The sequence below is a fragment of the Pongo pygmaeus genome, chromosome 16, assembly GCF_028885625.2.
Source record: "Pongo pygmaeus isolate AG05252 chromosome 16, NHGRI_mPonPyg2-v2.0_pri, whole genome shotgun sequence".
Lineage (NCBI taxonomy): Eukaryota > Metazoa > Chordata > Mammalia > Primates > Hominidae > Pongo > Pongo pygmaeus.
Window position 1 is genome coordinate 86,459,508 of NC_072389.2, and position 14,325 is coordinate 86,473,832.

Sequence of the window (14,325 nt, forward strand, 5' to 3'; positions counted from 1 at the left end):
CCATTAGCCTATAAAGCCATTATCACTGCCCCGTCAATGAAATTCATGCAGTCCCTTCCCTGCCCTAGTGTCCTTCCAGGGAGTGTGATATTGGTTGCTCTTTGAAGTGCCAGGTCCATACTGCCTGTGTTTACCTGAGAGGTGGGCAGTGCTGCCATCTACTGAGAACATAACATTTTCCTCCAAAGTAAACAGCTACTTTCAGCAAAGCACTGGGCACAGTCAGCCAGAAAAGGGCAGAGGGCCAAACATTGCTGGGCAGCAATGACATGGGGTGAGCCTCCTGTGAAGACCACACTAGTGCTGGCAGCTGTCTAAGGTCTCAGAGTATAATTAGACCCTTATCCCTGCTGTATTGAAAATTAAGATATTCAGGATATCATTTGTGATGTAGTTGGGAAATGGAAACGCACATAAAAGATGGATATACCAAGCAGCAGTCAGAGCCTGGCCATGGTGCAGGCTTTGGGTGTTTAGCACCTGAGACGCTGAGAGGATCATTGAAAAGGGAGGCAGAAAAGGTTGTCCCAGAGTGCGCAGTGTGATGCCACCATCCCCTGCCTCCCAGATGGGGACTCACAGAAAGACCGGATTCTCTACCTGTTTATCTCTCATCCCCACGCTCTCCTCTGCCATCAGCAGACTTCCAGCTGTCTGGTTGTCCCTAGTGGCAGAACAGTGTATGGGAGGAGAGAGTTTCCACAGCTGTGATGCTAAAGCCTGAGAAGATGCTACTGTTCATTAACTGACAACATCTGTTTTAAGTTGATGTCTCTGCTCAGGCCTGAAGGGACATTATTGCTGTCATCACCCTCTTCCCTTCTTTCCCAAAAGCCCTGGAGTTCCACTGAAATGATCTGCAGGACTGAGCATGGGCAGGTCTCTCCTAGAGTCTTTCTGTAGGTCTCCAGCTCCTGGACTGGGCCCTGAAACAATTTCAGTGTGTTGTAATGTGGGTCACACTCTCCTTTTTTTCAGTCGCCAAAAAAAAAAAAAAATTCAAAGGCATGCAGGTGTGCTTCTGCACTTTTGAAGAAAATTGGCTATAGGCCTCACCTGAATAAATGTGTAAGCATCAATTAAGGCTCATCTACTTGACTGCAGCACCATATATTGAATAAACTTGCCTGGGTCTTTGCTCATTCTAATACATTTGTCACATCTTAGGTGTGGAAATGCTCCTTTGGACCACCTTCCTCTAAACAGAATAACCACCATGAGGAAAAGGTTCAGGTCAGTGTCTCTTCCAATGTATATTTTGGGACTGTTCTGGTAGATAGTCTAAACACCCTAAGCTAAGCAGCCTAGATTAAAGAAGGGGCTTAGTGTGGTGAGGACCAAGAGAAGCAGACATCAGGGTGGCAGTGGCAGAGATGAGAGAGAACAGGGAGTTGGGTGGAATTTATTTTTGATTTTCAGACCATGTGGGAGGAAGGAACACGGGATGGTGGGGAGTCAAGATTCAAAACCACAAAGGCAGACAAGGGAACCCAGTAGCTTAGATGCCAGAGGAGTCATCAACATCCTTGCCTCACCCTCATATGATGAAAACAATTTCACAAATGTTCTTTTTTAGGAATGGCCTTGGTCCTGTGAAAGAAGGAGAAGCCCAATATGCTGTGGTCCACTGCACAGGATACATCAAGGCCTGGCCACCAGCAGGTAAGGAGACCTGCATATAAATTCCACAGGAACTGGGTGCTGCTCATACCTGACCATGGTGTCCTGTTAGAAAAGTATTCTTATAGGAATAGGTAGGAAAATATTCTTATTTTTCTTTGTAGTTAGAACACAGTGATCTTTGTAATTGGAAAACATCCTGCTACTTGAAACAAAGGTTTCTGTAAAGAGCTAATTGTACAACCAGACGCAGTGGCTCACGCCTGTAATCCCAGCACTTTGGGGGGCCGAGGGGGGTGGATCACGAGATCCGGAGATTGAGACCACCTTGGCTAACATGGTGAAACCCTGTGTCTACTAAAAATACAAAAAATTAGCTGGGCATGGTGGTGGGCGCCTGTAGTCCCAGCTACTTTGGAGGCTGAGGCAGGAGAATCACTTGAACCCAGGAGGCGGAGGTTGCAGTGAGCCAAGATTTCGCCACTGTATTCCAGCCTGGGCAACACAGCAAGACTCCATCTCAAAAAAAAAAAAAAAAAAGCTAATTTTACAAAGGTGATTGGAGTCTTAGCAACTTGTTTCTAGGTTCTGTCACCCAGAGCATTCTGTAAAGTCAGAGTGGCAATTTGAAATGATGAGTGTATCTAAATCATTACAGAAATGCAAATAAAAGCCACACTGAGATACATTGTGCTCTCACTAAGATGGTTAAAAGACAGGTAACAACAAATGTTGGTGAGGATGTGGAGCAACTGGAATCCTCATACATTGCTGGTGGGAATATAAAATAGTATAGCCACTTGGGAAAATATTAAAAACAGAGTTACCATGTAATTCAGCAATTTTCACTCCTAAATATACAACCAAGAGAATTGAAAATGTTCATAGCAACATCAGTCATAATGGCCAAAAAATGGAAACAACTCAAATGTACACCAAGTGATGAATAGATAAATAAAATGTGGTATATTCTTGTAATGGAATATTATTCGGGAATAAAAAGCAATGAAGTATTGATACATGCTATATTATGGACAAATCTTAAAAATGTCATGCTAAGTGAACAGAGTCAGACACAAAAGGCCACATATTATATGATTTCATTTATGTAAAATGTCCAGAATAGGCAAATTCATGAAGACAGAAAGTAGATTTGTGGTTTCTTGGTACTGCAGGGAAGAATGAAGAATGACTGCTAATGGATACAGTGTTTCTTTTAGGGGTGACAGAGGTGTTCTAAAATTACATAGTGGTAGTAGTTGCACTGCTATGTAACTATATTAAAAACCACTGATGTGAATTATATATCACTAAATTTGTTCTTAAACCAAAAAAAAAATACAATGTTAAACAATTTTTTGTTCACTTTATGGCCCAGAATGTAGTATGTATATCTCAGTGACTATTTCATGTCAGCTTGAGAACAATGTGTATACTGCTGTTGTTGGATGAAATATTCTTTTTTTTTTTTTTTTTTTTTTTTTTTTTTGAGACAGAGTTTCGCTCGTTACCCAGGCTGGAGTGCAAAGGTGTGATCAGGGATCACTGCAACCTCCACCTCCCAGGTTCAAGCGATTCTCCTGCCTCAGCCTCCTGAGTAGCTGGGATTACAGGCTCCCACCACCATGCCTGGCTAATTTTTTGTATTTTTAGTAGAGATGGGGCTTCACCATGTTGGCCAGACTGGTCTTGAACTCCTGACCTCAGGTGATTCACCTGCCTCAGCCTCCCAAAGTGCTGGGATGACAGGTGTGAGCCACCGCACCCAGCCAGATGAAGTATTCTTTAAACGTCAATTTGATCAAGATGATTGATAGTGCTGTTGAGGGCAACTATGTTTGTATTGCCTTTTTTACCTGCTCAATGTAGCAATTACTGAAGGAGGAATGTTGAAATCTCCAATTATAAGAGTGGGTTTTCCTATTTCTCCTTGTAGGTCTTGTTTTGCCTCACATATTTTGATGCTCTGTTGTTTGGTGCACATATGTTAGGGATTGTTATATTTTCAAAGAAAAGTGTTCCTTTTTATCCCTGATAATTTTCCTTGCTCTGAATTCTGCTTTGTATGAAATTAATAGAGTTTCTCCAACTTTCTTTTAATTACTGTGAACATGGTATATCTTTCTCTATCCTTTTACTTACAACTGAAGTGTGTTTTTATATTTAAAGTTGGTTTCTTGTAAACGACATATAGTTGGATCTAGTTTTTTAATCCACTCTCATAATATTTTAATTGATACATTTAGACCAGTTACATTTAACATGATTGTTGATATAGTTTGATTGATAGCTACCATGTTTTCTATTCATTGCACTCATTCTTTGTTTCTTTGCCTCTTATTTTTTTGCCTTTTTTTAGTTTCTTTAAAAATATTTTTATTCTCTTTGCTATAAGTTTGCAACATACATTTACAATTATTATATACAATTACAAATATATATATATATATATCTCCATGTTCAAAAAATATTATGCCACTTCATGTATAGTGCAGGCACCTTATAATAAAATCTTCCTTCTTCTGTCTTTTCATTTCTTATACTATTGCTCTCATTCATGTTACTTATTTGAATGCTATCATCACCCAATACATTGTTACTGTTATTACTTTGAACAAACAGATATCTATTAGAGCAATTTAAAATAAAAATAAAATGTTTTATTATATCTTTATTTATTCTTTCTCTGATGCTCTTCTTCCAAGGAACTTATTTTAATATTTCTTACAGGGCAGCATTACTGGTGATGAATTCTGTTTTTGATTTTTTGTAGAAAATGTTTATTTCTCCTTCGCATTTGAAGGATTGAAATTATGAGATATAGAAATATAGGTTGGCAGCTACTTTCTTTCAGTGCTTTAAATATTTCACTTCATTCTCTTCTTGTTAACATGGTTTCTGAAGAGAAGTCCACATAATTCTCATCCTTGTTCTTCTATAGGTAGTGTGGGATTATTTTTTCTAGCTTATTTTAAGAGTGTCTCTTTATGTTTGGTCTCCTTCAGTTTGAATATAATATGCCTAAATATAGAGGGGTTGGTTTGTTTGTTTGTAATACTGCTTGGTATTCTCTGAGGCTCCTGGATCTGTGGTTTGATGTCTCTCATTAACTTTGGACATTTTTCAGACATCATTTAAAAAAATATTTCTTCTGCTCCATTTTCTCTTTCTTCTCCTTTTGTATTCCAATTACACAAATATTATATCTTTTGAAATTGTACCACAATTTTTGAGTGTTCTGTTCTTTTTTTTTTTTTTTTCATTCTTTTTTTCTCTTTGCATTTCAGTTTGGGGAGTTTCAAATTGATATATCTTCAAGTTCACTGATACTTTCCTTGGCTGTGTTCAGCCTACTGATGAGTCTATCAAAACTCTCCTTGACTGTTTTCAGTTTACTGATGAGTCTACCAAAGGCCTTCTTCATTTCTGTCACAGTGTTTTTTAATTTGAGCATTCTTCTTTATTCTTTCTTAGAGTTTCCATCTCTCTGCTTTACATTATCCATCTGTGCTTGCATATTGTCTATGTTTTCCATGGGAGTTTATAAGTTATTAATCACAATTATTTTAAATATCTGGTGGTTTCAAAATGTGTTTCACACCTGAGTCTGGTTCCAGTGCTCACTTTGTCTCTTCAAACTATTTTTTTTTTCTAGCTTGTTAGTATGCCTTGTAATTCTTTGTTGAAATCCAGACATGATGTATCAGATAATAGGAACTGAGGTAACTAGACGTTTGGTGTGGGGTTTTATATTAATGTTCCTAGGAGTTGGGGCTGTGTTTAATGTTTTAAATATTGTAGCTATAGGTTCCAGAGGCTATAAATTCCTCTCATGTTCTTGTTTTTCTCTCCTACTACCTTTGGTTTTCCAAAGAGCTTTTTCTTTTTCTATTCTTTTTTTTTTTTTTTTTTTTTTTTGAGATGGAGTCTCACTCTGTCACCAGGCTGGAGTGCAGTGGTGCAATCTCAGCTCACTGCAACCTCTGCTTCCCAGGTTCAAGCAATTCTCCTGTCTCAGCCTCCCAAGTAGCTGGGACTACAGGTGTGTGCCACCACTGCCAGCTCATTTTTGTATTTTTAGTAGAGATGGGGTTTCACCATGTTGGCCATGGTGGTCTCGATCTCCTGACCTGGTGATCCTCCTGCCTTGGCCTCCCAAAATGCTAGGATTACAGGCGGGAACCATGGCTCCTGGCTCAAAGAGCTTTTTCTTAAATAGTCTTAAATAGAGTATGCCTTGCAGCTATTTGAGCCCTGTTGATGTGGGATGAGGAGTGGTGGGAGAGAAATTGTTCTGTAATCTTATGATTAAACCTCATGGGCCTGTGTCCTGGGGCTGTGACCTTCACAAGTGTTTCTTATCTCTCCCTCCCTTTAGGCCATATGGGAAGGATAGAGTTGGGCTGGAATTGAGTGACTCCTCTTTTCCATAGGTGAGATAAGGTTCTGGTAAAGTCTTTTCTCTTGGAGAGTAGCTCTTTGTTATGGAGAATGCTCTGGACATATTTCAAAATGGTTACTTTTTATCTCCCCCTACCAGAGATGGGGGGGGTGATTTTTCTTGGTTTTTTACTGTGAGAACCTGGTGGGTTCCTGGAGGTAAAACCCATGAAAGTGTGGGAGCCCATTTGTGTACATTTTAAAACACATTAATAATACATTCATATAGTAAAGTTAAAAATATTGTTTCATTAATTCATTCAACATGTATTTGTTGACCACCTACAATGTATGTGCAAGGCATTGTCCCAGGCACTGTAGATATTGTAGTGCATGTAAATCAGTGAAAATGACCAAGGCAAGTCTCAATCATTTTAGGAGACTTATTTGCCAAAGTTGAGGAAATGTGCCTGGGAGATAGGTATATGCCTTTCTCCAAAGATGATTTTGAGGGCTTCAGTATTTAAAGGGAAAAGGGTGGTTACTGAGGGAAGAAGAATACATTTTTTAAAAGGTGCAGGTAGATAAGAGACAAACAGTTGCATCCTTTTGAGTCTTTGATCAGCCTTTCACTGAATATACAATTTGGGAGGGGGGCGGTAAATAGTCACTTTTGCCTTCATCTGGTTCAATGATAAGCCAGATAACATAAACAGTAGAGCAGAGGAAGCAATCAGATACGCATTTGTCTCAGGTGAGCAGAAGGATGTCTTTGACCTCTGTCGTTTGTCTCACACCTGTGAAGATAAGCTATCAATTTTCATTGCCAGTGTGAAATTCACCAGAACTGTTTTAGGGTAAAGATTTGGGGCCCACAAGGAATTTCCTTATGAACAAATTGTGGGGAGGTATGTAGCCTTTTTATTTTTTTTTTTTGAGATGGAGTCTTGCTCTGTCATCCAGGCTGGAGTGCAGTGGCGCAATCTCTGGTCACTGCAAGCTTTGCCTCTCGGGTTCACGCCATTCTCCTGCCTCAGCCTCCAAGTAACTGGGACTACAGGCACCTACCACCATGCCCGGCTAATTTTTTGTATTTTTTTTTTTTTTTTTTTTTTTACTAGAGATGGGGTTTCACCGTGTTAGCCAGGATGGTCTCGATCTCCTGACCTCATGATCTGCCGGCTTCGGCCTCCCAAAGTGCTGGGATTACAGGTGTGAGCCACCGTGCCTAGCCGCTTTTTTTTTTTTTTTTTCAAATCTTTGTACCTGTCGTATTTAGGAACCAAATGGGAGGCAGGTTTGCATGACCCAGTTCCCAGTTTGACTTTTCCCTTTGGATTAGTGAGTTAGGGTTCCTGAGATTTATTTTCCTTTCATATGCGCAAACTAGACACAATTCTGTGTTCTGAAGATAAAAATGGGCAATAAACAAGATGAGTAATCAAATATACAGTACATTAGATAGTTCACGCTGAAGATGTAGACTCAAGAGTCATCACTGTACACACGGTTATTAAAGTCGTAAACCTCTGTTTACCTCTGGGGAGAAAGGAAGCAGAATGGTATCAGTAAGCCCTCCAATTACACTGGATATTTTTTATTTCTCTAATATAAAGATAACATGAAGTAAATGTGGCAGAATATTAACATGTTTTAAATCTGTGTATTGAAGAAGGTAGTTAAGCAAGACGAGTAAATTACAGAGATTTGCTGTACAATATAGTGCTTATGGTTAACAATAAGATACTGTGCACCTAGACATTTAAGAGTGTAGATCTCATGTTGTGTTCTTACCACAAAAAAATAAATAAAAATTAAAAAATACCAACAAACATACAAAAGGAAACTTTTGGAGGCCATGGATATATTTACTACCTTGATTATGGAGATGATAACGTGAGTGTATACATATGTCCAAACTTACCAAATTGGATATGTTAATTAGGTACAGTTTTTCATATACTGATCATATTTCAATAAAGCTAGGGAAAAAAATCTGTGTTTGGATACATGGGTGTTTGTTACATTTTCTATTTTTGTCTATGTTTAACCCTTTTCCCATTTGCCCTGAGAATACTCGCCGGTAGCACTTGTGGCTGCAGAGTTTACCCCAAGATAACTTTGCCACAAAGTATCTTGCTTTTATTATTGTCACATTGCTCTAGTATATTGACTTTGGAAACAAAAGACATTCTATTTATAGCAGTCTGTGTTTAGTAGTGATATTTCCATTTACAAAATGTAGTAATTCTCAATTGCTGAAAATACAAATCCTAGAAAATGTAGCATTCCTAGATATGATGTTAACATTGTTCTTGAACAGTTGTTGGCCAAAGATTCATTTGATGAATCTGATTTTACTGAGATAGACAATTCTGATGATTCAGATGATTCTGATGTTACTTCTGTTTAGAAATAACTCAAAGAACAGATTTTATATTTTATTTTCACATTGAAAATCAGTCATATTTGCTTCAGACTCCAAGAGCATGTTTATGTAAAATTAAATGAGTGCTGGCAGCGAGTTACACTTTTTTTTTTTCTAAACAGGAGAAGAGTTAAAGCATAAAAAATTAAACATCAGACTATAAAAAATTGTGGTACACAAAATATCCTGGCCACAAAAATCCAGCAAATTTACTGGTAAAAATGTATCAACTATATATTTTTGTAATATAAAAGCAAATACCAATAGTGTATTTCATGACTACACAAATAAATCATGATATTGAATAAATTTGCATCAATTTATAAAAGGTACATAAGGAGAAAGCAGCTATAGCAATAATAATTGTTACAAATCAAGCTGCAAAATGTAAATTTTTATTACATTCTACACGTCATTGCAGTCCATATAAGTAAATACTTTAATACACAAAAACACAAAGCATATGGCAAAATAACACATTTGAAGAAATGCCAATGCCATCTTCATGCTTGGAGTAAATAAAACGTTTCATAGAATGTTGGTAATTGGCAAGCAAATGAAAAAATCATGAATTCTAAGAAAAACTAGCTTAAACTTAATATATATCATTGCCTCCGTTGGGTAATGGGTTATGTTAATAATGGATTCTGGTAGTGACAAATTGAATCTCTAGTATTAGGAGAATGATCCAAGTCCTATCTCCGACCAACTCATAGACCTGTCACGTACATTCCTTTGCTTATTACCATGCTCTGTCAATAGACAGTGAAGCCTTGCTGTCTTCTAGTAGACTGTACCTCTGACCTTGTATGTGAGGCCTTCCATGAACAATATGGATGATTTGAAAGCAAAATAATTTTTAGATACTGTTTAAAACATAAAAAGAATGAGTTTTCTATATTCACAAATATAGTAAGCACCTTAATGCAGTTCTTAAATGTAAATAATAATAATAAAAAATACTTACTGAATGCTTACTGTGGGTCAGATGTAATTATAAGTGTTTTAGCTACATTAACTCATTTAATCATCACAACAGCCGCATGGAAAGGATGCTATCATTTTTATGTGATAAACAAGCAAACTGAGGCACAGAGCTATAACCTGCCTAAACTCATACAGCTAGTGCATACATAATGGAGCCAGAACGTGGACCTAGCTAGCTTAATTCTTAAGTTTGTGGCCTTAATCAGCATATACATACATATGTATACATATACAGTCTTGCATCACTTAATAATGAGAATACATCCTGAGAAATGTGTCATTAGGCAATTTAATCATTGTGTGAACATCATAGCGTGCACTTAAACAGACGTAGATGGTATAGCCTACTACACACCTAGGCTATGTGGGATAGCCTGTTGCTCCTAGGCTACAAATCTGTACAGCATGTTATTGTACTGAATATTTTAGCAGTTGTAACACAATGGTGAGTATTCGTATATCTAAACATAGAAAAGGTGTAATAAAAATATGGTATTGTAATCTTATGGGACCACTGTCATATATGCAGTCTGTTGTTAACCAAAACAACTGCATAATGACTGTGTGACTGTACATACGTGTGTGTATATATATATATATGTTTGACATTTACATATATATGTGTATATATATGTAAATTTTTTAATGTGTATATATATACATATACATGTGTATATATATACACACACATTAAAAAGTTTTTTTCTACTTAGACCATAATGCACAGAAATGTCAGGATATTGTTTGCCAAAGGCCTCCAGCTGGACTCAAGGGTGGCAATCCTAAGAAGCAATGCCTTCCCAGTGTTCAGAGCTTGGACCTCAGCTTTGTAGATCCAGAAAGTCTTGACAATGTTCTAGAATTTCTCAGAGCCAGGGAGTGTGAACGAGTTCTCGTAAGTGAATGTTTTAACCAGGTGCAATTCAGTAATGTCATGGGGCTCCTTGTCCCTGGCATGGATGCTCATGTCCAATGTCTCATGAACCCATCGGTATTGAGTACTTGAGAAACCACATTTGTATTAGAAGTTTGTTTGCTGAGAGGAAATTAAGAGTAAAGGGATATGGACCACTGGAAGGGAGATTTCCGAGAGTGGCCCAGTTCACCGAGCATGTGTGCTGGCCCCAGGGGTGGCAGCTGTTGAGCCAGGCTTTCAGGGGTACAAACACAGACCCATCCTTCAGGGATTGCACAGATTGGTGGGGAGATCAGTGCATGCACAGGTGACTATGGGGAAGTCAGCCTTGCGGGGGTAGAGGAAGGGTCCCTAACCTGCCTGGGGTTAGGACAGGGTTCCTGGAGGAAGCCCATAATACTGCAGGATTGGTACTGACAAATTCTGCCCCATTCCAAGGTGACCATCTCATTCTTCTTGATGCTTTCTTCACTTGAGTTAGTTAATCATTCTAATTATACCAGGCAAATTTCTCTTCCTTCTTCTAGTCTCAAAGTGATCTTCTTACCACCTTATTTGAGCGCCAGCCCCCTGATATCACATGGTAAATGCCTTGATCATGGAAAGACTCACTTTTAGTGTCCTTATGGATGGGGGTGAGAAAGGAGGCTGAGACCCAAGGTGCAGACAGGTGACTGCATCCAGAGAGTCTGCAAAGAGGATTAAGGATAAACTTTTCTGAAGTGCATGCAGGTCTGTGACTGTGAGTGTGAGTGTACAGGGTAACGAGCAGTGGGACTATTATGCATTAGGTCTTCAACGATGGCCCTTGAAACTTTGCCGCATGAGAAATGATTGAAGGAGCCAGGGGTGTTTATCTTGGAGTAAGTGAGACATGATTTCTGTCTTCAAGTATTTGAGGGGGTGTCATATGAAGGAGGAATTAATCTCACTTAGGATAGTTCCAGAAGGCACAATTTGGATGAAAAAGGGAAAGTTACCAGAAGGCAGAGTTTAACTTAATAGAGAGAAATGAGCAAAGGCAATGAACAGGGTGCTAAAAAATGTGTATATAGAGACACTAAACATATGGAAAAAGTTAGCCTCACTATTAATCAGAACTGCAAAGTAAAACAATTTGTTACCATCTCTTACCTATCAAAAGGCAAAAAATAGAAAAGACAAAATACACAATGTTGGTAAAGTTAAAAAAAATGGACACTTTATGTACTGCTGGTGAAAAAATAGGTTAGTACAAACCTTTTGTAGAATAACCTGGCAGTGTGTATTAAATATTTTAAAATGTGCACCTCTTGAGATACAGAAATTATGCTTTTAGGATCTTATTTCAAGGAATTAATCTGAGATGTGTGCATGTGTGTTCAAGCATTAATAATAATTGTGAAAACCTCAAATTAATCTACATTTCAATGATAAAGAATTGGTTGAAAATAGCATGGGACATTTACATGATAAAATACTGGACAATAATTAAACAGGCATGCTTTTAGAGGGTGTTTAAGAACAAAGTGCTGGCCGGGCGCAGTGGCTCACACCTGTAATCCCAGCACTTTGGGAGGCCAAGGCGGGCAAATCATGAGGTCAGCAGATCGAGACCATCCTGGCTAATATGGTGAAACCCTGTCTCTACTAAAAATACAAAAATTAGCTGGGCGTGGTGGCGGGCGGCTGTATTCCCAGCTACTTGGGAGGCTGAGGCAGGAGAATGGCGTGAACCTGGGAGGCAGAGCTTGCAGTGAGCAGAGATTGCGCCACTGCACTCCAGCCTGGGTGACAGAGCCAGACTTTGTCTCAAAAAAAAAGAACAAAGTGCTAAGAAGTATTAAAAGAATAACAGGCTATAAAACATGCACTTTATGATCCCAATTTTATTTTTAAATTATAAATGAATCAAGTGTATCTATGCATTGAAAAATTATACAGGGAATATTAATCACTGTTATCTCTGTATAGTAGATTGTTGGCTACTTTTTCTTTTCTATTCATTTCTGTATTTTCCAAATTTTTACATGACTTTAATAATAAAAGAAAATGTCATTTTTGAGAAATCAATCTAAATTTTCTAAAGAGGCATTCCAGACAATTGGATTGAGTGGTCTGCACTGGATTTAGAAGTTGTATATTTTTGTTTGTTTTTATATTTAGTTGGTCATGTTTCTGTCAAGATAGAGGTTCTGGAGAACAACACCATCTCCATACGTGATGATAATAGCATACCTACAGGATACCTAGCTATGTCACCTTGTTCTGTGGCTGTTAATACTCTGTTTCTTGATTGTAACTACATTCTTAGCACATATAACACTATTTTGTGCTTATTGTTTAGATCCCTCAAGAGCAAGAGGCATGCTTTGTTCATCATCTCATTCTAGTGCATAGCTCAGACCTGACAGATAGTATGTATTTCATGAAGACTGGTCGGATGGTGGACAAAAGGAAGGAAGGAAGGGGAGGATGGAAGAAGGGAGGGAGGGGGCTAAAAGGGAATTTTTTGCCTAGATAAAGAAATCACTCACTTTGAGGGATGGGTATGTGAAAGAATTTCCTACCAGGATTTCCAAACAAGTTTATAGAATCTGCTTTCCCAGAAATCTTTTAAAATGGTAGAGACAATCATCTAGCTTAGATGAGTTAGCTGAAATGAGGTCGTGGCACTCTTACCCTATTATAAGGTCATAGAATTAGAGCATTGAAGCAGCAACTCCCTCAATGATTGGATGATGCCTTGTAAGTGTTCATGGGGAACGCTGCCCTTGCTTGCTCATGAGTTCAAGTTCCCTAATTACCAACGATAACTTGGTTAGGAAGTATGAAGATTCTTGAGCAGCAAAGTTGCTAAAAGTATCTAAAGGCAACCTTGAAAAATCTTTAAAGGTGGGCAGCAGAGGTAGACTTTGTGGAGTGAACAAGGGTTATTTGACAAACCACTTGCAACATGTCTGCTTATACCTGGGAGGGTTAGTTGTACACTCATTGTTCTTTCTCCTCCCTGCCGACTCCCTGTTAAATGTAAATCCCACAGTGTATTCTCATACATTCCAGAAGCCCTTTCTGTTACACAGTGGCCTTCTCATTTAGCCTCACCAGGCTTTATACTGAATAGGTTTCATTTAAAATATTTGGGATATGACTAAAAGAAAAGGAAGAGTTCTAAAGACAATCAGCTCCCTTGTCTAATGCTTCAGTTGTTCATTCTGTCAGAAATCACTCATGATGGGCTGCGTTTTCTGTTTCGTGGGGTGTGTTCAGAGTCCAAAGGACACTTTGAAAACCTGAAGATGTGAATTGCTTCTACCCCATTGTTATCACCCAGCACCTTGAATTTCATGGACTGACATTCAGCTTTGAGCCAAAAGTCTTTTCTACAACAAATCTTCCTTTCTAGTAATCATCATGCCTGGTTCATCACCTAACAATCCATGGAAAATGCCAGGTTAACTGGCAGTGTGTCGCACAGCAGAGCCAAGGTCTGACCCTGGGAGTTTGACCCAGAGCAGGTGACCTCCCACCAGGACCATCAGGGTCAGGAGGAGGTTCGGGTGTTGGCTCCCTTGTGTGCCTTCTTAGTGGTGAAATGATGCCTGTCCTCACTTTGCTGCTAGACTTTCAGTAAGCCTTGGCCACAGCATGCCAGAGGCCTGAGGTTATTTTGGGGTTTTGGCTAGAATCTGCTATGGTCAGGCCAGTGCTGTCACTTCACCAGACAGCTCAGTTTTGCCATGAGCTCATCTACAAGAACCTTGCACTTCTTGCAGTTTGCTTGTTGATCATTGTGTTTGTTTTCCCTTCACTTGAAAATTTCCAAAAGCTGCTTGTCTGTATTGAGGCCACCAACTCACAAGGCATTGGCTGGACCCCTGCTGTCTCCAGCCCCCAGCCATCCCACCCTGCCCATGTGGCATGCATACGTCAGGTCTCTGCCTACTGCTCAGGACCTCACCAGGCATCAAAGCCATGATGACCTTAGCTGATGAGATGGAGAATGATGATTGGC

At 38.9% G+C, this 14,325-nt stretch overlaps 1 protein-coding gene across 6 annotated transcripts in view; it reads left to right on the top strand.

The window, feature by feature from the left end:
• Window positions 1-14,325, top strand: part of ARNT2 (aryl hydrocarbon receptor nuclear translocator 2) — a 203,047-nt gene that overhangs the window by 112,544 nt on the left and 76,178 nt on the right. For all 6 annotated transcript variants that reach the window (XM_063652821.1, XM_054450823.2, XM_054450819.2 and 3 more), the window contains exons 7-8: window positions 1,168-1,233; window positions 1,577-1,662. In XM_063652821.1, coding sequence (XP_063508891.1) covers window positions 1,168-1,233; window positions 1,577-1,662 — 152 coding nt within the window. The remainder of the gene's footprint in view (window positions 1-1,167; window positions 1,234-1,576; window positions 1,663-14,325) is intronic.